The 25,193-nt window shown below is 52.3% G+C and overlaps 1 protein-coding gene across 2 annotated transcripts in view; it reads right to left on the bottom strand.

Moving 5' to 3' along the window:
- RASSF5 (Ras association domain family member 5) overlaps positions 1–25,193 on the bottom strand; it is a 67,038-nt gene that overhangs the window by 17,914 nt on the left and 23,931 nt on the right. Inside the window, exon 1 of one of the 2 annotated variants that reach the window (XM_043568351.1) lies at positions 11,590–11,805. The exons of the other annotated variant lie outside the window; for it this stretch is intronic. Within the exon in view, the coding sequence (XP_043424286.1) occupies positions 11,590–11,709 (120 nt within the window). The 5' untranslated portion in view covers positions 11,710–11,805. Of the gene's footprint in view, positions 1–11,589; positions 11,806–25,193 lie in introns of those variants that run through there. 2 annotated transcript variants of the gene reach the window in all.

Here is a 25,193-nt window from a genome sequence, read left to right as displayed (position 1 = left end):
AGATGGAACGCAGAATGGCGGCTGCCAGGGGCGCTGGGGGGAGGCAAACGGGGGGCTTCCGTCTACTGGGGACAGAGTTTCAGTCGGAGAAGATGGAAAGTTCTGGAGATGGACGGTGGTGGTGGCTGCACAACATTGTGAATGTGCCTCATGCCACGGAACGGCACACATAAAAATGGTTAAGATGGTAAATTTTACGTAGCATATATTTTATCACAATTAAAAAAAAAAAAGAGGATTCCAAGGGCAGAGGAGCCTGGAGGCCTTGTAACCGGCCTGTTTCATCTGGTTCCCATATAGTTGGCAGCGTCCCTTACTTTCTATATTCCAAGCAAGGGAGGAGTCGATCCCACTTCCAAGCACGTAGGCCCCATCATCCTCCAGGGGCCAGGCTCTCTTCCTGGCCACAGGCCACTCTCCTGCGTGCACTAACAAAGGGCAGGACACTAGGGCTGATCCAAACAGAGGAGCTCTGCAGTGAGGGGAGGGTCGTAGAGCTTCCCAGGTGGCTCTCTAGAGAGGTGCTCAGGCACACAGAAGCCTGGGTTTAGAGATCTGAAGGAGTCTCGGGACGAAGAGGCCCAAGCACCCCCATTCTGAAGCAGCCGGAGTTGTCAGGTGACCCAAGTAGCGGGGACTCCCCAACCTGCCTCAGATGCTCTCCCTCCAACCCATCATGGCTGGCCACGGTCAAGGGGCCATGTCCGGCTTTCCAACTTTATACACCCCTAGGGAAGTGGATGTGTCAGCAAGAGGAAGATTTGGGGAAACACGTCTGTGTTTCTGTGTCTTCTTTCTTCTGCAGGCCCCAGAGTCATGGTATACTCCTGAAGTCATCACGCTGGGAGCTGGGTATTGACTCGCCTTCAGAGCCGTCCACGGCCACCTCCAAACTGCTTCTTCTCTCTCACACAGGGGACCTCCCTGCACGAGAACACTCTGAAAAAGGGCTCCTCAGCTCCGTGGACCATCCCATGGGCTCTGAGAGCACAGAGTCAAAGCCAGCAGAATCACGGGCCATGCCGGGGGGCGGGGGGTGGCTTTAGGAGCCCGGCTCGTGTGTTGTAATTGCAGGCCCTCTCCCGGGCCGCACAGGACGTGGGCGCCCTGGCTGCAGGGGCACCGTCTCCTACTACGTCCGGGCTCCAGCTCGCTGGAGCTCCTTCAAGTACAGGGCGTTCGATGCCGTCAAAGATTCGGGTAATTCAGAGGTGGAGAGCGGCACGCGGGAGCCAGTGCCCAGCGCCCAGCACGCCTGCATGGCCCACCCTTACTACAAGGGGTGGGGTGGCTGGGGACTCCAGGACACCAGTGTGCACTGGCCCGAGGGAAGGAGGGCAGTTCCTCTCGGCTTCCTCTAACTGGAGACCCCACCTATGCCCTCAGCTTGGCAAGCCGGCTGGTGCTGGGTGCTGGGGCCTCTTCACCAGCCCACACGTGTCCTCTTGTCACTGTGCTGTCCGCCTGGCTAACCCCACCCCACATCGATGTTGGGGACTAATCTGTGATACCGAAACGTGTCTTAGGTGATTATTAAGTGACTCTGAGTCTTCTCAAGTGTGTGTCCTCTCACTGTGTCACGCAGCCTCGGGGACAGGGATGTTCGGTTTCCTCCCCCTCCTGAATGGCCGGGCAAAGAGCACCATCCTCAGAAGTTCCAAGATGGGTGCTGCCGACATGGGGTTGCATCGGTAGGCACCTTTGGGCCTCACTGCTGGGGCTTCAAGTAGGAAAATTCTGGAAAGAGCTTTAGGAGAAGCGGCAGAGCTTAGGGGCTAGGAGTTCTGGCATTAGACTTGGGCCTGAATCCTGGATCTGCCCCTTAGTACTGCATGACCCCTTTGGTACCTCAGTTTCCCCACTGTCAGATGGAAAGCACAGATGGTTGTTGCAAGGATCAACTGAGCCTGCGCACGGAAAGCACCTGCCACCACATCGGGGCCCAATAATTCACTGTCGCTGTTATACATTCTAGCCATTTGCCAGGAGACCCCCTCCTGGTCTTTATACCTCCGTGCACCCCAGTCATGAACCCCACATCCCCATGCCAGAATTCATCACCCATCTCCATGTCTTTTATTATCCCAAGCTGGGGAGTTCTCCTTGGGGTCCCACAACCAAAAGTTGGGCCCTCCTTTAGCGCTTATTCTTCACTGGAGGGCCAAGTCACCCATTGTACAGAAGGAGAAAGTAAGGACTTGAGCGGTGAGCCTGCTTCCTGAGGTCACACACAGTGAAGGCTTGTGGCTTGGGTTCCCAGGCCCAGCACTGATTCACCTGCCCACATCACCTGAGCCAACAGAGGATACTCGAACTACCAGGACTGCCAAACCAAGGTCTCCACTTGCTTAGAATTAAACTGGGAAATTAAATGAAAAGTATGCTGGTTCTTTCCCCTGAACCTGCCTCTCTCCACAGCTGAAAGGCAGAGAGAAGAAACCCATCACAGAAGCCTCTCCCGCCTCCTCACATGGGCCCCTGGGCGCCAACCCTCCCCCTCCCAGGCCCCACATGAGGAAGGACCACACCAACTCCTGCCAGCAGGTGCCAGGGCCCGGTTGCTTAGTGACCCAGTCCTGCCTGCCCTCATCCTCCAGGGCAAACAGCTGAGCAATCACAGATGGGTTGGAGAGGCCGCTCTATGTTTGGAAAGTTGTCCTTGCATTTTCTGCTCACTCAGTGAGATTTTTCTTTTCACAGTAACTGGAAAAATCCATCGATTCCACATCCAGAATCTGAGCAAGCTTCCCTTGAAAACAGTCTGGGAGATCAGCTTTCACATACCGTGCCCTAAAGCGTTTGCGCATGGGCCCTCCGGGGAGCCCCTGCTGCCTCTTCGGGCTCTCTTATTTAGAAGGAAGATCCAAGCCCACCCCTCCTTACCAAATGTGCATCAAGCACCTACCACGTGCCGAGGACACAATGATGACCAAGATGTGGTCCTTTGTCCAGAAAATTACAGCCCATCAAAAGGAGGGATAGAAAAGATATGCTGGTGTTTGGGGAGCACAGAGAAGTGGGCACAATGGGAAATGATCTCTAGACACCCTAGACCCACCAGCTTCCACATTCTCCTCACGAACCCACACCTCCCCTGCGTGCGTGAATGTAGAGATTAGCCCTGCCTGCCACCTCGCCTCGTGTTCCAGCCAGTAGAGACCTGCCTCACATTCCCCACTGCAAGGTCAGAGCCCTGCAGACCCGGCTCCTGCCTGTCATCCACATCACAGTGCGGGGGACCATTCTACACCACTCTTCACACTGGGGGACCGCCAGGCGATGAGAAGGACACTGAGGGGCTCATGAACTGGAGGTTGATGCAATGGTGATAGCGGAGTATGGTGAGCCAGATTTCCCAAGACCAGAGCAGGAAGAATTGACCTGGATTTCAGGGAACTAGCTGAATGAGAACCCCGCTTCCTACGGGGTGTCAACAGAGTTTGAGATGGGTGACTGGAGCTCATTTGGAGCTTTTCAAACTCGACTCTCACCCAAAGCGCCAAGTGTGTAGTGGGAAGAGCACGTGTCTTGGAGTGGGACGAATGAGGGGTGGGGGCCTCCCCCCTGGCTAGCCCTCTTTCACATACGACCTCATTGAAGGTGCCAATCTTTTGGCTTGACAACAACTGAAATTCTGCCTGTGTGGTCTGTCAGGACCAGTTGGCACTGGGCTGCTGCCCTCCCTACACTCACAGTGCCCCGTGGAGCAGGGATCCAAGCAGCTGGAATCGCGTCGTATGGCACCGCGGGCAAGGAAGGGCTGAGAAATGAATTGGAGGACGATGGCGGGAATGAGTACAGCTTCCCCTCCCCTGCCTGTGCTGGATTCCCTGCAGGCCTGCTTGGAAACAGGGGAATGGCTGCAATGACTCCTGGCAGTCTGCTCCAGCTCGGGGAGTACACGCCTTTCAGAGGTCAAGGTAATCTCCCGCGCCCCTCCCAGCGGCTGCCGCAGCCCCATCACTGCCAGTCTGCTGCCAGCCTGCCCTCACCACCTCCTAGGCTATTCATGCCCAAACCCCTTGATCCCGGGAGCCGGCCCCTCCAGCTCCCGGTCCCGGGAGCGGCTGCCACATCCTAATGAAAGTCATGTGTCACGTGCAGAGTGTCTTTCACCTGGCCGTCCCTCCGCCCAGCGACCCCCACCCATCCAGACACTTCATGGATGAGGAGGGGAGGAACTGGGGTCTGTTGCACAACATCGGTCTGTAAGTGCAGAGACTGAGTTTTATCTGTCCTTGTCCTCCTCACCCCTGGCGCTCAGTGCTGAAAGTTAAAAACACAATGGTTTGACTGAGGCCAGGTATTGCAGGGTTTGGGAGGCTATATAAGAACAGGAGCCAAGTGTGGGCTTCACTCTGGAAGCAAGGAGGAGACTCGGAAGGCTTCGTGATACCAGATGATATGCCCCTGGCAGTCGTAAGCAGGGTGTACAAAAGGGGAAGAAACGGGACGGAAAGCAGTTGGGTGACTTCCAGGAGTATACAGGTGAGAGGTGATGGTCACCCAACACAGGGCAGGGGACAGAAAGGAGAGGTTTGGCATCTGCAGCACTGGAGGCAGAACCCACAGTGACGGAGTGGACACAAGGGAGGAGGGGGAGACGCCGGGGTTTCAAAGGTAGGTGACTGCGAGGGTGAGGCAGAGATACCAAGAGAAATCAGTTATGGGCAGAACTATGAGTTGTTTCCGGATATATTAAATTTTAGCTGTCCAAGGGGCATGGGAGCCCTCCAAAAGGCGACAGAACATTTGGTTCTAGACCCAGGAAGAGAGATAGATGGGGGACATAGGCTGGAGAGTGTTAAACTAAGCTAAGCTGGGGTGGAGCGGGAGAAGAGAAGAGAGGACAGCACCGCGGACAGAAGCCACAGGCCCAGTGATCCAGAGTTTTCTGTCCCTACAGCTCCCTTTGTCCTCCTGGCCCTGAAATTCAATGCTCCTGATTCTTTTTTTTTTTTTTTTTTTAATTTTTTTTTTTCAAAGTTTATTTATTTTTGGGGGGACAGAGAGAGAGCATGAACAGGGGAGGGGCAGAGAGAGAGGGAGACACAGAATCGGAAACAGGCTCCAGGCTCTGAGCCGTCAGCCCAGAGCCTGACGCGGGGCTCGAACTCGCGGACCGCGAGATCGTGACCTGGCTGAAGTCGGACGCTTAACCGACTACGCCACCCAGGTGCCCCTCAATGCTCCTGATTCTTGGCAAAGTTATCCTGTCCTCTTTCCCCAGGGAATATATGCCAGGCCAGGCCTGGGTCCCCACTTTCTTTTACAGGTAGACTGAAGAGGAAACCAAGGCCCTTAATGAGGACAGGTCTGGGTCCTTCATACAGAAGGATCCCAAAGCCAGAAAGTACACGGGTGTGGGTTACCTGATGAGTCGAGAGTGGAAGACAGAAGGGAACCCAGGCTCCTGGGCACCCAGCCTGAGCCCAGTGGGGCCACCCTCCCAAGCTCACGGGCTGGAAGCTGGATCTAGAGTCCAACCTGACATTGTGAACTAAGAGCTGGAATTTGATTCTAGTGTGTAATCTTTCTTCCTTTCTCCTTAACTGCCTGGATGGATGGATGTGGCAGGTGCCCCAAATTGTAACTGGAATTGCTCTACAGGGAAAAGCCAGCTGAGGCAGAGTAAATGGTTTCAACTTGTGAAGAAGGAAGGGTGGGCCGGAGGGGAGGCATCTGGACACAGAGGTGAGGATGTCTTGAGTCCCAAGTAGTCGTAGAGGAGGGCCCCTGGGGTCACTCATGTAGGCCCTCTTCCTGCCCCCACGCCGGGGAAGCCCTTACAACTTAGAGCTTGGTCGTCAATACCTAAACTCCATGAGAAGGTGGTGAGAAGGGTCTGCTCCTGTGCAAAGAGGCGAGGGACTCTTGGGGAAGAAAATGAGGACAGGCTCCTCCCACAGGTGCTGTCGTGGGAAGGACAATGAAGGTCCCAGCCTGGAGGGATGAAGAGACTTGGCCACAGCTCCTCAGTTACGAGCTGCAGCGGGGATGACAAGCCAGGACTTGGCTCATGGGTCTGTGCTGTTTCCATTACAGCACGTGCCGGTCACAACGGCAAAAGGCTGCCACTCCAGCAGCCTTGTTCGGCAGGTCGTAGGGAGAACAATGGGGCCCCAGGGGCCCCGAGGCCTCGGTTCTGTCGCTACTTAGCTGTGTGGCCAGGGACAGATCCTTGTACCTTCTGGCTTCAATTTCCAGCCTAAGAACCTCTCTGGACTCTGTGATAAATGCCGTCTCGTATTTCAACTGAAGTTACTAAATATTTCCTAAATAGGTGGTTCCTAGACTTCAACCAATAGGCTCATCACCCGGAGGAAGGCAGGTTTGAGGGTGGTCCTACTTCCAAAGATTCATGATCCAGTAAGTCTGAGGTGGGGCCCGCGAATCTCCACTTTCAAAACGTGATCCAAAGGGCGCTCCGAGGCAGGGGGCTGGACCACCTGGGAGCAGCACTGGGGGCCTCCGATGCTGCAGAGGAGTGGAGAAGCGCTGAGTAAGGAGAAGCATCTGTCCTCAAGGAGCTGCCAGTGTAGCAGGGGGAGACAGGAGCTCATCCCGGGAACGGCATATCCGTGGTGACAGATGAAGGAGAGGTACAAGACTGGAGAGACAGCTATGGCCCGTCCCCAAGAAAGTATGAGCAGAACTTCCAAAGGCGGTTGCGCAGAGAAGGTGGGAGGAAGGGTGCGTGCAGAGACAGCTGAATGCTCACCACAGCCTCTTCCTCTGCCACCTGGGCTCACAGCTGTACTTCATTTCCCAACCTCCCTCGTGGTCAGGTGCGGCCATGTGACTGAGTTCTGGCCAATGGCGTGTGGGTGTAAGAAACACACCATTTCCGGGCCTGGCCCACAAAAATCTGCCATGTGTTATCCTGAGCCCCCACCTGCCAATGCAACTTGACTTAAAGTGGGGGGTGGGGGGGGGGGCGGGACGGGAATAAACTGCTCTTGTGTTCCATGACTGAAAAACAGGGGCCGTTAGAACCTTTAGTCTCTCCTGATGATACAGGATGCCGAAGACACAGCAACTAAACCTAACCAGCACTTGGACAGAACTCTGCTTCTGAAACCAGTGCTTGGTGCTGCATTGCAGCTGAAGGGGATGTGACTTGTGGTCTTAGAAGGCTTTCCATCTTCACGGAGAAAAGCAACGCTGGGAAGGACCAGAGAAGGCAAATGGCAAAGAACTCCACGGGAGGGGGATACAGCCTACGGACTAAGACGAGGGCTATCCTGGGGCTGGGCCGGCATGAAACATCTTTTGAGGTTCGCCTTGGTCTGTGCAGGCTTCTGAGACAGCACCTAAAACAATGGTTCTCAAGATTCTTATTTTTATTTCTATTGCTCACATTTGGAACACATTTATTTTTAGTATTCTTTTCTCTTATGCCAAGAAGGGCAGGGGCAGGGGCTGTGTCTGCTGCTGGCAGAGCGATGGGTATTTCCCTGACTGGTCATCAGGGTTGGCTGACGTCCCCGGAGTGCCACAGAGGCCCCGTCCAGGAAGGGGGTGACGGAGGAGAGGAGGTGTGAGGAGATGAGACCGAATGCAGGAACGGAACCAGAGGGGCTTCTACTCCGACCTCTGTGAGCCCCTTCCTCTGTGCATCTGCCTTGAATGTTTCAAGGAGCAGTGGTGTCAACCCAGACCAGAGAAAACCTGAGGGTGCAAGTGGAGGAGGATGGGAGTGTGTCCCACGTGGGCTTCAGGACATTCAACCATCGACAGAGTCAACCCTCTGCTCTCCATAGGCACAAAGAAAACACACAACAAGCAGGATTTTAGGATAGACACCAAAAAGAACTTGTACATGATTAAAGTTGCAAGATCTTGGAACTGATGGCAGGGAACTCCCTGCCAGTTCAAGGCACAGTCAATGTCCCCTTGGCTAGTGTGCCTTATGGGATGGAGCCTAAGGTTGTTTGGGTCTTTCCATTTTGTAGGAGGCTCTGAGAGGACAAGGACCCAACACTGTCCTGGCTCATTCACTGAGTGAAGAGGATGAAGCATAGCACCTGACAAGGAGTCCAAGAAGGGTGTTAGTCCTGGCCCCACCTGGTCACACATGTGGCCTCGTGAAGTCCTCCCATCCCTTTGGGCCTCAGTTTCTCCATCTGTAAAGTGGGGCACCACACCAGATGGATCCCTTTCAGTTCTGACACTCTGCAAGAAGTAGGCTCCGTGTGTTTTTGGAGCAGCCACCCCGATGTATGGGGTGGCCCCAGTGTCCTTGGGTCCTGGAGCCTGCTGAACACGAAAGGAGAGCTCAGAGGCCAAACCCTAAACTGCCGCCACCTGTGGGCATTTGGAAACCTGGCGGGTGAAAGCTGGCCCCACTTCCAGGGTCAGACCCCAGACAGGGATGAAGAAGCAGATGGCAGGGATGGCCAGAGGGCCTGCCTTCACCGTCACCGGCCCTGCACTGTCACATGCTGCCTTTTGTAGGACTAATGCAGAAAAATCTCAGGGTCAGGAGGCAAGAGATGTAGGTTCTAACCCTGGGTCCATCAAAAACTTGCTGCATGACCTTGGACAGGCCCCCACCCCTCTAGGCTGCAGAATGTTAGACTGGGGTGGCAGGGTGCACCTTGCCAGGCACACAGGTGGGTGCTCCCTGAAGCCTCCAGGAGCCTCATTTGGACACAGAAAACCCAAGGAAATGCAACCTAACTGTGCTCAGGCAAGGGGGACAGTCCCTGGACAGCACGGCCTCACCCCCTGAAGCTGCCCAGTGGCCATGTCTCTCAGAGGCACAGCTCCCCAGGCAGCTGCCATTTTCTGCAAGAGCCCAGGGCTCAGTCCCCTTTCTCTGCTGCAGTCTACCTTCCGGTGCCTCCTTTCTGTGAAAGGGGAGGCTTTTCTCACTCCCCAATCTCCCACCAAAGGGGGACAGGGACTCCTTGGAGGCTGGGCTAGTGACAACTCCCAGGTGGTGGCACCAGGAACAGCAGCGAGGCTTCCCCATGGCTTGGTCCCAGCCAGGCTCCGGCCAGCAGCAGATACAGGTTTGTTCTGACAAGGCTATTTATAGCTGCTGTCTTTACCTTGCCTGAATGGGGGCCCTAGTCTCTCAGCCACCGGGAAACACACAAACACTTTCCGTGGAGACAGGAAAGAGGAATCCCCTCAGGCGCTCAGAGGCGATCTCTGAGTCAGGAAAAAAGCATCATCGTTGGGGGTTAGAATGAGGTCGTGATTTGACAGATCTCTTTGAAACCTCTTTCCAAGAAGCAGGTTGAAGACAGAGCTGAAAATGTGATTAAAGGCAGAACAACACTTCGAAGGCCGAAAGAAGGAAACATTTGGATGAAGCTTCCTCAGTTCCTGAGTCAGTCACACGCCCCTTGACAGACGGCTCCCTTTTCAGCCGGCGGGGCCACCCCAGGTCTCGCTGCCAGGCAGAGGGTGCCCTGTCCCTCCCCGGAGGGGACTGCACTGAAGGCAAGTCCAGGCTGAGGAGCCCTGCCCTTGGGTCACAGATCTCATACAGTGGCTCGGCAGGGGCGAGGCTAGGGGGTGGGGGTGCCTACAACCCCTTCCTTTTGGAAGCACTTCTCCTTATCACCCTGTCCGGGGCTCACCCAGGAGTTTCTTAGAAGGGACTCCTGCCCCCCCGAGGGCTCCTGTGCTTGGGCAAAATGAGGCAGGGAGATATGCAGAGGCGTCATGATAGGGAATGTATTTAAGAACTAGACAGAGTAAAGAAAGAGCTGATGTGGGCGCCAAACCAAAGTATTTTCAGAACTGATGCTAGGAAGGAGTGTTGGGAGGCAGGGAGGAGGACAGGATGCTGTTTGGGCCAACGACCAAGTCACCCACCACCCCCAACCCCACCCCAGCATATTTCCGTGTATGGTATTTCTATCTCTCCCAAGAAATACCAGAAACGGCTACCTCCTTCATTTGTCAAGTAAAAGAAACCTCAGCTTTGCAGTGCCTCTTCCTCCACCCAGTCATGCAAAAAGCCCACCTTCTGGGACCAAGGGCTTACAGCCTGGCTGGGAGTAAGCACAGCAGCTAAACTTTGTTTTAAAAACAGGAACCATTTCCTTCCCAGGCAGCAGCAAAACTCGCTCGAGCAATGGTTGTACCTCAGTTGCATATCAGAGTTACCTGGGGAGCTTTTGAAAATCCTGATGCCCAGGCTGTCCCCCAAGCCAATTAAGTCAGACTCTCCAGTTGTGGGCAGGTACCCACATTTTCTAAAGCTCCCCAGTGTGTGGCTAAGGTTGAGAGCCACCGGTCTTAAAGACCCTAGACGGCTAGAGTACCTTCGGGGTGGGGGTTGGGGGGCAGTCCACACAATGAGGCAAGAACCCTAAAGAGAGAGCAGGACACCTCCCGTCTGCAACCACGCTGTTCTGCATGAGCCCTATCTACAGCTCTACCTGCTCCCGCCCCCAGCCCTCCAGAAACATCCCTGCTCTCCAGCCTCATAAAGGGGTGCCCCAGAAAGCAGGTGCTGGTTCCAGGGACCTGTTTTAGTTGATTCCTTCGAACATTAAAATCAAAACCTTTCCTTTGGTTCTTGGGTATCCTCTCACAATTGAAAGGTCCAGTACATTTGTGTGATGTCAGAACCCAGCAAATGCAGGACCTACAGGCAAGATGAATTATTCACAAAGGAGGCCCCAGAGTCAGGCCTGGGGAAGTTTTTTCGTGAATCTATCCATGTAAGACTGCTAAATTAATGATGAGCCTGCACACACCTGTGCAATTTAACAGCTCACTTCTGTCTACAGTCTCTTTTAGGTAACCTCTCCAAAGGCTTGGCTTGGATCCCTCTCATCTAAATAACATAACAAATAAACAGAGCTCTGCCACCACTCCCACCAAGTATGTGGCAGATAAGTGATCTGTGGCAACTGGGAGGGTGTGGCCAGGGGCCTCAGGCATGCTGGGTGTCCAGAGTTGCTGCAAGAAGCACTAGGACCCCATTAGGAAACACATACACCCGCCCTTGAGGTTACCCCAAGCAAGCCAGTAAGTTAAAACGGTCGTAGGACAATGACGTAGAAGAGAAATTATAGTTCGCTTCTAAAAACTTGACGCACTTCTGCAAAGTTGCTAAAACTGTGTTTTAAGATGGTTCCTGGCTACCCACAATACGGAAGTTTCAACCTATGAATGTTTATCCTACCGGGTGCCATCCACTTTCCATCTAGAGCTTCAAAGCTCAGGTTTGGGGGGTTAAATGAAAAAAAAAAAAAAAAAAAAGTAGCTACCCTGTCACCCTCCCCAGGCACAGGTAAGCAGGCTGCCAGACCCTGAGCCAGGCGCTGTCCCCAAGTCATAGAGAGCCATTTTGAAAAGGTCCAGGGACAGGAAATACTGAAAAGGGCAGTAAAAAGAGAACAGTGCTTTCTGGTGGTCCCCGAAGGGCTCCAGATCCAACCCTAGGTCGGCTCAGCAGACAAGTTCACGAGGGTCCCCAGGGCAACTGGCCACCGGCAGTGGTAACGCATGGCTTTGCCTGTCGGCCAGGATGCAGGTTTCCCTTCCAGACCCGAGGTTATTCCCCCCCCACCCCCCCACCCCCCCCTGTGAACGGCTCTTGCATTCGATCATTAGGTTTACCTTTGGAGTTTGTTTGGTCTGCACATTTCTGAAGAAGGTGGTCTTGGCAGTGAAGAAGCAATCCTCCAGTTCCTCCTCCAGGCTGCAGTACCCACTACTCATGCTGCTGTCCACCGTCATCTAGCCCGGAGCCCCGCGAGGCAGCGGGCGCGTGTGACCGGCCGGGCTCACGCGACGGCCGAGGTTGGGGTTGGGGTCGGGGGTGGGGGGGCCCGCCCCGGGCCCCGCGGGGCGCGAGCTCCCAGCCCCGCCGGCGGGTGGGCGGTCACGGGGCCAGGCGCACCCGGCGCCGGCCGCCTGGGCTCTCAGCCCGGGCCCGAGCGGCTGGGGCTGCGGCGTAACCTGCGCGCTTCCCCGCGCGCCGCCGGCGCTGCAAGCTCCGGGGTGGGACGTGGGCGCCTGCCTCGCGCGCCGCGCTCGCCGGCTCACTCGGCATCTGCGGTTTCGTCCCCTCCGCCCCGCGCGCGGAGCGCCATCTCGACACCTCCTCCCCCTGCCCGCGCCTTTCCTGCCGCTCGCCCTGCGCGCGGAGAAGTCGGAAGCCACTTCCTCTCGCAAGGTTCCCCAAAGCCCTGCTTGGCTGTCGCGGCGCCCCTCCCCCGCCCGCACTCCCCCCCACCCCCACCCCACCCCGCGCCTCCCGCCTCACTGGGTGGCGCTGGATCCCGGGGCCAGGTGGACCTGGGGCACCAGAGGTCAGGTCAAGGATGCGGGGAAGGAACAGACCAGGACGCACCCGAGGGAGACACTTCCCTAGGTCTTTTCTTCATCCTTCTGGGAACAGCTCATTCTCATCACCCATGATGGCTCATGTTCACGGAGTAGAATGTGCTATAGGGTCGTCAGCGTCTCTCCTCTCTTCCCCCCCCCCCCCCCACCTCCTCATCCCACTCTCACAGCCCCCATTCACTGGGCGAAGGAGCCCGGTCAATCAGAGTGGTTAGAGAAGTAACCGGAGAAGAAGAAAATCAATATCTGTTCTGTCTGCAGAAGCAGCAATATTTTAACTTGGAGACGCCAGAAGAAACTGCAGGGGCCCCACAAGCATATGCAAATCATATGCAAAGTTATGGCAACCTGGAGAGCAAGCCTCCCCTTCCACCCACACGCAGAACTTGGCCCTCAGGAAGACTCAGGATATCAAAGGAGTCTGCAGCCACCACCCAGGTTATTTGTGCACTTTCCTGACACTCTGGCAAGAGGGGTCTTTGCCAGTTCTTGTCATTCCCATCAAAGATGGCCCACGTTGCGGCGCCTGGGGGGCTCAGTCCCTTAAATGTCAGACTTCCGGTCATGATCTCATGGTTCCTGACCTCCAGCCCTGCATCTGACAGTGCGCAGTCTGCTTGGGATTCTCTCTCTCTCCCTCCCTCTCTCTGTCCCTCCCCTTCTCTCTCTCTCTCTCCCAAAATAAATAATAAACTTTGAAAAAATATATATATTTAAAAAAAAATAGATGGCCGTGTACATTTCCCCATCAGACTAGATGAAGGGGACATCTTCCTTGACTAGGGCTTAACCCCAAAGCAATTAGGGCAACACCCCCATTATGCCTCACACCACGTTTGTACAGCAATAGTTCGAAGTACCATTGCTTGAATAACTCCTACATGTGCCAGGCCATTTACATGCAGTCTGCCATTTAACTTGCCCAACAGCCTTGAGGTAGAGATGATTATTCCCATTTTATGGATGAGGAAACTGAGGTTCAGAGTCACACAAGTAGGATATTTATGCTGGTCCTCAGACCCAGGCCTATGCAACTCTAGGGCCCACGCTCTTAGCCGTTGTGATCTACAGCCTCTCAGCAGAAATGGGACTGTTCTGGTGTGCATTTTGCCCTGTTTCTGTATAATGCGGCCTGGAGTCCCAGGAAAGGAAAACAAAGCCTTCAGACCCTGGAATGCTGGGGGCACCGTGCTGATGGAGTCTGATGGCCTGTGGACCCCAGAGCACCCTGAGAGTGGCTGAGAGGAGTTAACAGGATGCTCTGCAGGTAGGTTCACCTGGCTCTCCCTGCAGTTCGGAAACAGCCAGTCCCAGGGAAGCACACCGGCTGGAGGGATAGACTCAGCCCCCAGATACCAAGCTGCCAACTCCTTTTTAAGCTCTCGTTATTTTTATGAGGAGTCCTCTCCCTCCCCCACCTTAGCCAAATCTGTCAGGGCTCAGGAGGGTTTCACACTGCAGCCCAATCTGGCTCCATCGTCCCACACAGTCTTCTTCCCAGAAGCCTATGAGTGCCTGGCAGGTCCAAACATGAGATAGCTGAGAGCTGGCACCCCCGGCCGGCCGCCTTGGGCTCAGGAGAAGGGTCAATACCCGTAACTGCCACCCTTAACAGGGAGATAATAAGTGCAAGCAAGCAGCTGGGGGTGGGGGCTCGAGTGAGCTACAAGGTGTTTTGGGGAAAGAGCTGATATTTAATAGGGTTGAAGGTAGGTTCTGGCATTATCTGGAACAATCTTTTCTTCAACTGAGTATTTTATTTTATTTTTTTTAATGTATTTATTTTTGAGAGAGCACGAGTTGGGGAGGGGCAGAGGGGGCGGGGGATAGAGGATCCGAAGCAGACTCAGTGCTGACAGCAGAGAGCCTGATACAGGACTTGAACTCACAAACCGTGAGATCACGACCCAAGCCAAAGGTGGACGTTCAAACGACTGAGCCACTCAGGTGCCCCTTCAACTGAGTATTTTAGAGGCTTTTTACTTACTTATTTTTGTTGGAAGGAAGATTCCCCAGAGACAGTGGTTCAGGCAAAGGAATCTGGTATTGGCCTCACCAGTGCCTCCAGGTCCAATGCCAGAATGAGGAACGCTGCAGAGAGGGGGGCTCTGCATGATCCGTGGGCCATCAGTAGCCTACCTGCTTTGTCCAGCCAGCAAAGAAACACACTTTTCTTTATGAAAGGAACCTTCTTGCTCAGTGGGAATCCAGTACTTAAGAAAACACAAGCCCCAGGTTCTTTGGGGGCCGCACTGTGTCCTTGGAGTCACGCAGAGACCTCTGGAAAGCAACTGCAATGCTACACATTCAAAATGCGCAATCTTAAGACACAGCTAGTAACAGCCTCTTTAAACGTCAAGCCAAAGTACCCCAGGAGTCGGCATGAGTCTCCCCTTGTGAGCAACGCACTAGCTGCCAGACGTGCTTAGGAAAAGTCCGAAGTGATTTTGTGTTCTTTTAGGGTGCTATTCTATGCTGTTCCAAATATTAAGAAAAACTGGTGTCTGAAAAGGCTTCTCAAAGCCTTTTTACCATTCATTACTTGGGCGGCTCTAGAATCTTGAAAGCAGGTATTAGACCCATTTTATAGACAGGAAAGTGAGGGAAGTAGCATGTTCCATCACAGCTCATACCTTCAAAGTCTCCTACCTCCTAGTTAGTGTCTTTCTCCACCCTGCTCCACCTGTCAGGGACTCTAGGCCTGGAAGAGAGTCATGAGTAAAGAAGTCAGCAACACAGAGACTGTGTTCTTGAGGACCCTGGGACTTTCTTCTGAAAGCTGCAAAGATCAAATATAATAGAATAAATTGGCCAGCCTCCAGGAGGAAAAATCTAGACTGAAGCTCCAGGGACCCTTAGAAAGGAAGATTGGATTCCTTTCAGTGTCTAACGACCCTGTCAGCACCTCTTCCCTATGAATAACCAACAGCAGTGACAACCTGACCAGAGGAGGAGAAGGGGGCAGGGGAATGGAAGAGCCTGAGCAGTAGCTTTTTAAGTCTCTGGGGTGAACACACAAAGGACAGGAACTGGCTGCTCTTGTCTCTGGACCCAGAAAGAGGGGTCTGGACCTTAGGTTGCAGGCTCTGGAGCCTTAAATCCATGGCATCGTGCTGGGGTTCAGAAAGGCCAAAGTGAAATGGTAAAATGGGTGACTTTCCTGCCTCAAAGTGTCAGATGATGAAAGACACTATTTTAAGCTTTCTTCCTTTCTCAGACGTGCTCCTGGCATGTGCCCAGATCCCCCTCATTGGATCCACTGCGTGGCTCTGTGTGTTCCAGAAAAGCTGTATCACAAGACTGGAAGTCAGGAGCTCTATGCTACCCCAGCTCAACTCCAGCTTGATATGGCATCTGGAGCAGCTTTGGACCTCAGGATTCTTCATCTGTCCCACTGAAGGGTGTCGGGGTAGAGATCAGATCTGGGGCCTTATGACCTGCCGACATATTCAGAGACTTAAAACCAGGGTCAGGTACCTGCCACCCGACCCCTGAGACATATTTTGAAATTATTATTAGCCAGTATGTGCAGGCACTGTGCCACTAACTGTATGTGCATCATTTCATTTAGTCCCTACAACAAACTGATGAGGAAGCTACACTTATTATCTCTATTTCCAGAGAGGAAAAGGAGGTTCAGGCAGGTTAAGTAATTTGCACATAATCATACTAATTAATGGCGAAGCCAAATCCACCCGGCTTGTCTGACTTCAGAATCAAGGTCTGGGACACCCTATAGTAGTATAAGGTGTTTACCCTTGTGATTGCTCTCGTAATAGCCATCCTGCCCGAAATCATAGCCCATCACAAGCCAGGAACTACTTTCCCAGTCTGCCTCTGCCCCCATCTTCCCTTTAGCTTGTTCAGGTTTCTCAGGGCCCAGCCACTGACCGTCTTCTCTTCCTACCCCTGCTCCCATAAGCCTGTATTCTCCCTGGGAGCTTAGTCTCACCTGTGCCAATGGTGTCAACTATCCCTCACAGACTCGTGTCTCAGAATTCTCACCCTCCCAGGTAGCTCCCGGTGGCAAGATGCGACAGCTCACGGAATACCCAGCCCTTCCCTTGGAGCCTCACTGGCGATGGGCCCCAAATTGAGCTTATTATTCCCCGCCTCCCCCTCCACCTGCTCCTTCACATTTCCTAGCTCAATGAATACCATTAATGTAGATTATTGCAAAGCCTTCCAGTAGTTTCCTTTGTTTCCATCTCTGCCGTCTCCAAGCTTCCCGTACCCTTATCGCCAAGGTCACCGTTCTGTTTTTTTTTTTTTTTTAGTATTTATTTATTTACTTATAAACTTTTTAAAACTTTTATTTATTCTTGAGAGAAAGAGACAAAGAGAGAGAGAGAGAGTAGGGGAGGGGCAGAGAGAGAAGGAGACACGGAATCCAAAGCAGGCTTCAGGCTCTGAGCTGTCTGCACAGAGCCCATGCAGGGCTCAAACTCACGAGCTGCAAAATGATGACCTAAGCAGAAGCCAGACACTTAGCCAACTGAGCCACCTCGGAGCCCCTATTGTTTATATATTTTGGAAAGAAAAAGCATGAGCAGTGGTGAGGCAGAGAGAGGGAGACAGAGAATCCCAAGCGGGTTCTGCACTATCAGCACAGACCCCTACATGGGGCCTGATCCCATGAACCGTGAGATCATAACCTGAGCCAGAATCAAGAGTTGGACATCTAACTGACTGAGCCACCCAGGTGTCTCCAAAGTCACCCTTCTATACGAAGGTCTAATCATGACTGTTCTATCACAAAACCTTTTATTCAAATTTCAGGGGCGCCTGGGTGGCGCAGTCGGTTGAGCGTCCAACTTCAGCCAGGTCACGATCTCGCGGTCCGTGAGTTCGAGCCCCGCGTCGGGCTCTGGGCTGATGGCTCAGAGCCTGGAGCCTGTTTCCGATTCTGTGTCCCCCTCTCTCTCTGCCCCTCCCCCCACCTCTGTCTCTCTCTCCCTCTCTCACTCTCTCTCTCTCAAAAATTAATAAACTTAAAAGAAAAAGGAATATTTACTGGGTACCTTCTACATGGCAAGTACCAGACCAGGAGTTGAGATTCAGGCCTGGATTAAACATAGTCTCTGCCTTGTCACCATGCACAGTCTAGTAGAACAACATGAAATAAGAAGTTATATTAGAGTTATCAAGCTCTTATACATTTCATATTCTCACTTGATCGGCACAACCCTGCGAGGAAGTATTTTGCAGAGGAATAAACTGAGGCTCAGCGTGGTTAGTTTGCCCTAGTCACAGAGCAAGTAAATGGTAGAATCTGATTTACAGTCCAGACCCTCTGTATCTGACAATTTTCCATTACAATTGTCCTTCCTCCAACGACTCTCACTCCCCACTGCCCACAATAATGTTCCAAACTGCACCCTCCAAGTCGGTCCTTCAAGGCCCTTCACAGCACATGCCCAGCAGGCAGTTCATACCCATCTCCAGCTAGCATAGAGCATCCCTCATTGCAGCCGCACAAAATTTGATTCATGCTCCCAGCAGCTTCCCTGCCCTCTGCTGGTTTGTTCTACTGCTTTCTCTGCCTGTCAAAATCTAATGTCCTCCCCTCTTCCTGACACATATTTACCAGTAACGACCAGACCTCCCACACCTTCCCCATGCTTTTCAGAAGCAGCCTTTCCCAGATGCCCTCTCTGGCTTGAATCTTAAGAACGCCATCCTCCATCCTGAGAGTAGCATTTTACAGTATTAAACCAGCCGTGCAGAGCAGAGAGCTCTATTTCTCCTCAGGCGACTTCCTGTCATAAAAGGTAAGTGGTTACATACCATTTAGGTTAGACTCACAGGAGATTCACTGTCTCGCGGGTTCTAGCCCACACAGCACTTCTGTTGCTTGGCTAACAGCTTTGATAGGGCCCTTGCATTTAAAAACACTGGACACAGTTAAGTCAGGGATACCAAGAGGCACAGGTCCTGAAGAGCTCATGTCAGGTCCGAGTCAGACACAGGGAGTCTACCTTCTAGTTGTCCTCCTTTGATGAGACTAGAAAATCACAAAAGGTGTTTCTGATCAACAACCCTGCCCCCCACCTGCCCCTCTCCAGGCAAGACCAGTCCTCCATTAGCCAGGGCAATGTGGTCACCAGGGTCAGACACAAACAACTCCTGCACTGTGACATGTAGAAAGAGGCCTCACTGCCTCCTCAGAGACTCAGGACTGACCTGGCCCACCCAGAGGCCATCTCAGGCAGCCACAGTCGGGGTCGAGCTGTGAGGAACACAGGGAAATGTCTCCAGTACCTAAGGATTTCTAGAGAAATAGGTACTAGAGCTGTGTCCCTCCTCAGAGCCAGGATCTCAGGTGCCTCGTGGTTGGGAAGGCTTTCAGCTCTGCGTGATCAGAAACAAGCCCCATGGGTTGGACTGAGCTGGTCAGATAGGCCTTGGGGCGGCTCCTGTGAGAGGCAGCTGCCTAGTGGAAATGAATCACTGACAGCTTTGGCTAACACTTCTGGCTTCTAGAGCATTGAAGGAAATCTGTGGAGGGTGGAGCAGCTGTCCCACATGTAGCCAGAGTGGAGCAGGACAGCTGGAGACTGGCTTTGGCACATGTGGGTGGGCTGGCAACAAATGAAATAAAATGGAAACATAAAATATATTCAATTTTCCAAAATAAGGCAAGGAAAAAAGAGGAACAAAGAACAGAAAGGACAGATAGGAAAAAATAGAAACATGATAGACTTAAAATCTAATTATATCGATCATCACATTAAATGCAAATGATCTAAATAACCCAATTAAAGGGCAGAGATTATCCAATTGGATTAAAAAAAAAAAAAACAAGATCCAACAATTTGCTGTCTACAGGAAATGACTTTTAACTATAAAGACACAAATAGCCTAAAAGTAAAAGGATGGATTAATAAGTATCATGCTCATGGTAATCAAAAGAAAGCTGGAGTGGCTATATTATTATTGGACAAAGTAGATTTCAGAGCAAAGAATATTACCAGGGATAAAGAAGGTTATTTCTTAATGATAAGGGGTCAATTCATCTAGAGAACATACTAATCCTAAATGTCTAAGCACAATAATGGAGCTTCAAAATTCAGAAAGATAGAACCATAAGGAGAAATAGGGTAATCCACAATTACAATTGGATATTTCAATATTTCTCTCTCAATAACTGATAAAACAAGTAGAAAGAACACATGATATACCTCAACAAATGTTAACTACTGTTGTTATCAGTCACAATTAAATGCGATAAACCTTTGTCCAGCATTTCGGAGGAGACCTAGGACCCAGAATCCACTGAGAAAGGTGCAGGTGTGTGTCAGTGTGTGTTAGGGAGCCTGAGCAGGGACAGACCCCGCCCCCAGTCTCTCCCCGTCTTGCGGCTGGCTCCCCCGTGTGGTAGTTCTGGGTTCAGCATGTGGCTGTTGGGCTCAGGGTTGGGGCAGGCCAGCTTCTGGAAAGGCAGAGCCCTGGGTAGACAGACAGCAGCGTGCCTGCTGTGGGAGGGAGCATGGGGCCAGGAGCCAGGAAACTCAGCTTTCCATGCCAGCTGAGTCACCTCGCATGGCTGCAGGGGCTGAGGGAGGCCATTCCAGCAGAGGCCCCGCTAAGGAGTGACAGTAGAGGGTGGGAGGTAAGGGTGCGGCAGAAAGGTATCAGCCAGCAACCTGTGGGGCTGATCCACCCTGGAGCTATGGAAGCCATCTATCTGTCCCTTTGGTGAGTGGGGACAGGGTCTTGGTCTTCCCATCTACAAAGGGGAGCCATACCTTGGGCCACAGGGGAGAGGACAATCACCAATCTTATAGCAAAAAGTGCCTGCCAGACCACAGTCATAGTGTCTTGGTTTCATGTCCAGGACAGTGGCCCATCTTTCTGGTATTTTGGAGAGTTGGCAGAGCCAGACCACGAAGGATTTCTGTGCTTGTCCAGATTTGGATTGATTTTGAGAGCCATGGGAAGCCACTGCAGGTTTTCATCACAGGGATGATGGGATAAAAAATCCAGGAGGGCCATTGGAGGCAACAGAGACAGAGACTCCTACTCCCACCCCCGCAAGGTGAAATCTCTCCCATGGATTGCCGGGAAGCCTCCAAGCCCTTGCTCTGCACTAACACACACACACACACACACACACAATACAAATAGGCTTGCCCTGTATGGACCATGGAGTGACTTACCTCCACTCTGCACTATTCCCTACAGTAAGTACATAAGGATCCATTCCTCCTTTGTTTCTTTTTTTTTTTTTTTAATGTTTATTCAGTTTTGAGAGACAGAGAGCAAGCAGGGGTGGGGCAGAGAGAGGGAGACAGAATCCAAAGCAGGCTCCAGGCTCCTAGCTGTCATCACAGAGCCTGACGTGGGGCTCCAATTCACGAGCTGTGAGATCATGACCTGAGCTGAAGTCAGACGCTTAACCGACTGAGCCACTCAGGCGCCCCTCCTTTGTTTCTTTTAAAATTTTTTTTCAAGTTTATTTATTTTCAGAGAGAGAGGGAGGGAGGGGCAGTGAGAGGGGGAAAGAGAGAATCCCAAGCAGGCTCCACCATCAGCCTGATGTGGGGCTTGAACTCATGAACCGTAAGATCATGACCTGAGCCGAGATCAAGAGTCAAACGCTTAACCGACTGAGCTGCCCAGGCGCTCCCACCTCCCATCTCTCCTTTGGCTGAGTGCCTTAGCACTGGCTCAGATGGCTGGAATTTTCTTCCCAGCTGCCCAGGTTCTCTCCACGGTCACAGCCTCCCTTAGGCAGGGGCCAGACCCAGTGCACTGGTAATCGAAGCACTCACTGGATGACCTAAGAGACTAGCTTCTGTAGGCAGCATTTCCCGCTGACGGCACCTAAAAGGATTTTAGAGCAGTGCCTGGCTCAGTAAATACGTGTGGAAGGAATCTGAGGCAGTCCTTGGAAACACGTTGTTCTTTCAATTTTAGAGATTAAGAATTAATTGAATATGTGTCAGGGAAAAAATCCTCAGGACATCAAACCAGTGGTTCAAGGATTTTTAAATTTTCCTTGAACACACGTTTTATCTAAGTTTGATAAAATGAACGTATTTAAAGAGAAATATTAAGGAAATCATAGCACAGGAGGAACATGGGGATGGCCAGACTCCCACGTGTGGAAAGTGCCTGAGTGAGGGCCGGGCCGGGCTGTGTGCAGCCAGGAGCGGGAGGCTGGTTTCTGGGTGCTCCTGGCTCCTAGCTCCCGAAAGGGCAGGGGGAGGGGAAGGACCCTGGGAGCAGCAGGTGTAAACAGCTTCAGTGCCCGGCTGTGAGTGACCTGAGTGGAAGGAAGATCGCTTATGGTTTTGCTTGTCACCTGCGCATTCCATGCACCAACATAAGTGGCACCAGAGGCCACGGAGGCAGAGCTGCAAGGCGTCCCCTGGGCTACAGTGGGTTATGATGAGAATCAACAGTTGGGGCAAGAACTTCCATCCTCGGGGTCTGCTTCCGCAAAGGCAATGAAAGGCCTGGACCAAACTGGCAAACTCGAGCTCCATTGCGAGGGCACCGGGGAGTCCCTGAGGGTTTTTGGGGTTTTTTTTCATCACAGAGTGACATCTAGGAGTAAAGACCACCTGAAGCATAAAGTAATCAGGGCCTAGTAAAGGAACTGCAGCCATGCTGGCAATTTCTTGTGGTCTTTGGTCAATGCCAGCCATGTTCTCTGGGAATCAGGGTGAAACTGAAGAAGGGACCTGGGGTGGACATGAAGGGGATTCGCTAGGTCAACAAGAAGTGCCCAGGGAAAAAGTCACATATCACAGACATCAGAGATCTCCAAGGAGAGATTCTAAAACACTAGTTTTGGGGCACTTGGGTGGTTCAGTCCATTGAATGTCTGACTCTTGATTTTAGCTCAGGGTATGATCTCATGGTCGTGGGATGGAGCCTCACATCTGACTCAGTGCTGAGCGCACAGCCTGCTTGAAACTCTCTCTGCCTCTCCTTCTGAACCTCCCCTGTTTGCACCCAGTCTCTCTCTGTCTCTCAAAAAAAATAATAATAATAGGGGCACCTGGGTGGCTCAGTCGGTTAAGCGTCCGACTTTGGCTCAGGTCATGATCTCATGATTCATGAGTTTGAGCCCATGTCTGGCTCTGTGCTGACAGCTGAGAGCCTAGGGCCTGTTTCGGATTCTGTGTCTTCCTCTCTCTCTATGCCTCCCCTGCTCGAGCTCTGTCTCTGTCTCTCAAAAATAAAATAAAAGTACTAGGTTTGTGGTGGAGAAAGAACAGGTGGGCACCTTTCCTCCGTTTCTCCACTTGGGAGAGTCAAGCACAACCCACAGGGCCTGTTAAGTTTGCAGCTGGGGGTTCTGAGTCCATCTCTGCCCCCTCACACACCTACCCCTCTTCCTCCCTCCCTGTCTCCCTCTGGCATGGCAGAGAGAAGACAGCCAGAACCTTGGGATTACTGCTTTTCAGAGGTGGAGGCCAGATACTTATCTACAGGATGATCCCAACCATGTTTTGAAAAATGGATGAATATACAGGAAGAAAATGTAAAAATGTTAACTCACAGTGGTTCCTTCCAGACGGAAGGAAATCAATGATTTTCTTTTCCTTAAAGAGTTGCAAGGAGAAATGCCACCAAGCTGAGACCTCCCAGCAGCCATATGCCCCCAAACTAGCTGAGCCCAGACCAGGCCACAACAAAGCCTCCCAGGAAGACGGCACTGGCACATGAAGCTAGCTCTGCCCAGGTGACCACGTCAAGGTGAAAGAAAGCTCCATGCTGGTATTTAACTGAAAATCGAGCCAAGAAGGAAATCAGCATAAACAAGCCTTTTAGAAAAGGGGAGTGAGACTGGAGCAGGGCCCAGGTTTTATTGATAGAAGGCTAGGTTCTGCCCTGGCTGTGCTGAAGCATGCAGTCGGGCCTGTCCAAGGCAAACATAACAGCCAACCCAGCCGGCCGGGAGCAAACCCCACTCCAGACTGTTTGCTGGCTGGGGGCCGTTTAGCACCCACGTGGGACCCTTGGACCCTTCTGTGTGGTTCTGTGTGGCTCCTTCTCTATTTTACTGGTGGATGTACTCTAGACATTGGTGGATGAGTCTAGACTCAGCCTTGATGCAGTTTGCCACATGGTTCTGAGGTTGACTCCTCTTTCCAGCAGAGGAAAGAGGGGGCCACTCTGCTTCCGAATACTCAGACTTGGAAGCCCCTGTTTGCTGTTGACGCCCTGAGGGGGAGACAAGATACACAGCGAACTCCAGGGCCTGGCCACCACACTTGGGAGCTAGCTAAACTGTTCCAGGGAAGGGTTTCTAGACCTCCCCTGGGCCAGATAATTCTTTGCTGTGGGGGCCTGTCTTGTGTAATGTAGGGTGTTTAGCAGCATCCCTGGCTTCTCCCCCTAGATGCCAGTAGCATCACCCCAGTTGGGACAACCAAAAATATCCCCAGAAACTGCCATTTCTAGGAAATGCTGCTGCAGGGTGTGCTCTGTAACCCCCCTCCTCCATCTTGTAAGGAAAACCTTAGGCAAAATTCTGCATCGTTCGGCAGGGTTTTGGAGGTCTGACGTGCCCCTCCTTCCTCCTCACCCCTCGTGGGGCATCAAGGCCTGGTTACATTCGGGCCACACTAGAAACAGTTCCTATTCCAAAATGTGTGGAGGATGTACAGAATTTTTGTAAACATGTACCTTAGAACCCATTTGGTCTCGTTCTTATAGAAACATACATCATGTTTGCTTTCTAGCAATGCTTTCCCAATGGGAGACAAGGGGTGGGGGAACAGCAGGAAGGCTGGTAACACCCACAGGCAGATCAGGTGACTAATCATGGCCAGAAAATGCCTGTGGATGGCTAGTCTCAGGAGCTGGGGCCCACTTGGGATTCCCCCGGGGCCACTAGTGTTCTCTCCAGGAAGTAACCAGTCATTCGGCACCTGTGTTGTCTCTCACAGCACCCTGGGCTTATTTGTTTAAAATCTCACTCCCCTCCTCTACCGCAAGCACAGGGAGGGCAGGCACCGTGTCTGTTTGCTTCATCACTAAGTCCTTGGCATTCCTGGGCCTGGCACATGGTCAACCCTAAAAACCTATTTCTTAAATGAATAGATGAACGATATCTGGGAACACTCCATACCTCCTTGACCATACATTAAGGATCAGATCAAACGTCCCTGATGTCTCCCAACAGAAACAATTGCTTTGCATTCTCAAAACACTTGATTCGTGCTTCTTTTATTGCAACATGCATCACAGTACATACTCTTGGGTTGTATTCTGTGTCCCCTGCCAGAATGTAAGGTCTCTGGGGATAAGCACTGTGAAGCACCATTTATTATCCCCACTCTTACCAGTGCTTGGCACACAATGGATACTCAATGAGGGCTCGTTCAATGCAAGAACCAAAAAATCTTGTCCTGTCTCCATTCCAAATCCTAGACATCAAAGTTTGGATGCATCCTGACTCAAGAGCCTTGGCTAAACCCATGAACCAGAGGCTGCTTTGGACATCGATTTCCTGGTTCTTGAACACAAAGCAAGAATATCCGCCCAGCCCTTCTAAAGTTATATCTAGGTTAGCAGGCTGACCACAGGGAGGATGATATACTGGAGGAGCCTCAGCTCCAACATCCCCACTGCCCCAGGGCTATGAGGCTTCAAAGGACCTTCAGGAGCCTTCTCTCCTTCCTGCCCTCATTTATACCCACACCTCTAGCTTGAAGCCCTCGGCCAAAGCAGGCTCTGTGCTTGGAGAGCACTGAAGAGCACTTCTGAGTGTCTACACAGTTCTCTGTGTCACTGTTCCTGTTCCATCATCCCAGGCCCTTGGAAAGGAGTGTGTCTGGCCGGAGGAGACCCCAACATCCAGCACGTGTGCGGTATTCATGCCACCTCCTGCTGACCAGAGCTCCCGGGCAAAGAAA

The sequence above is a fragment of the Prionailurus bengalensis genome, chromosome E4 (genome assembly GCF_016509475.1).
Source record: "Prionailurus bengalensis isolate Pbe53 chromosome E4, Fcat_Pben_1.1_paternal_pri, whole genome shotgun sequence".
NCBI lineage: Eukaryota > Metazoa > Chordata > Mammalia > Carnivora > Felidae > Prionailurus > Prionailurus bengalensis.
This window is presented reverse-complemented; position numbering and strand designations above follow the sequence as displayed.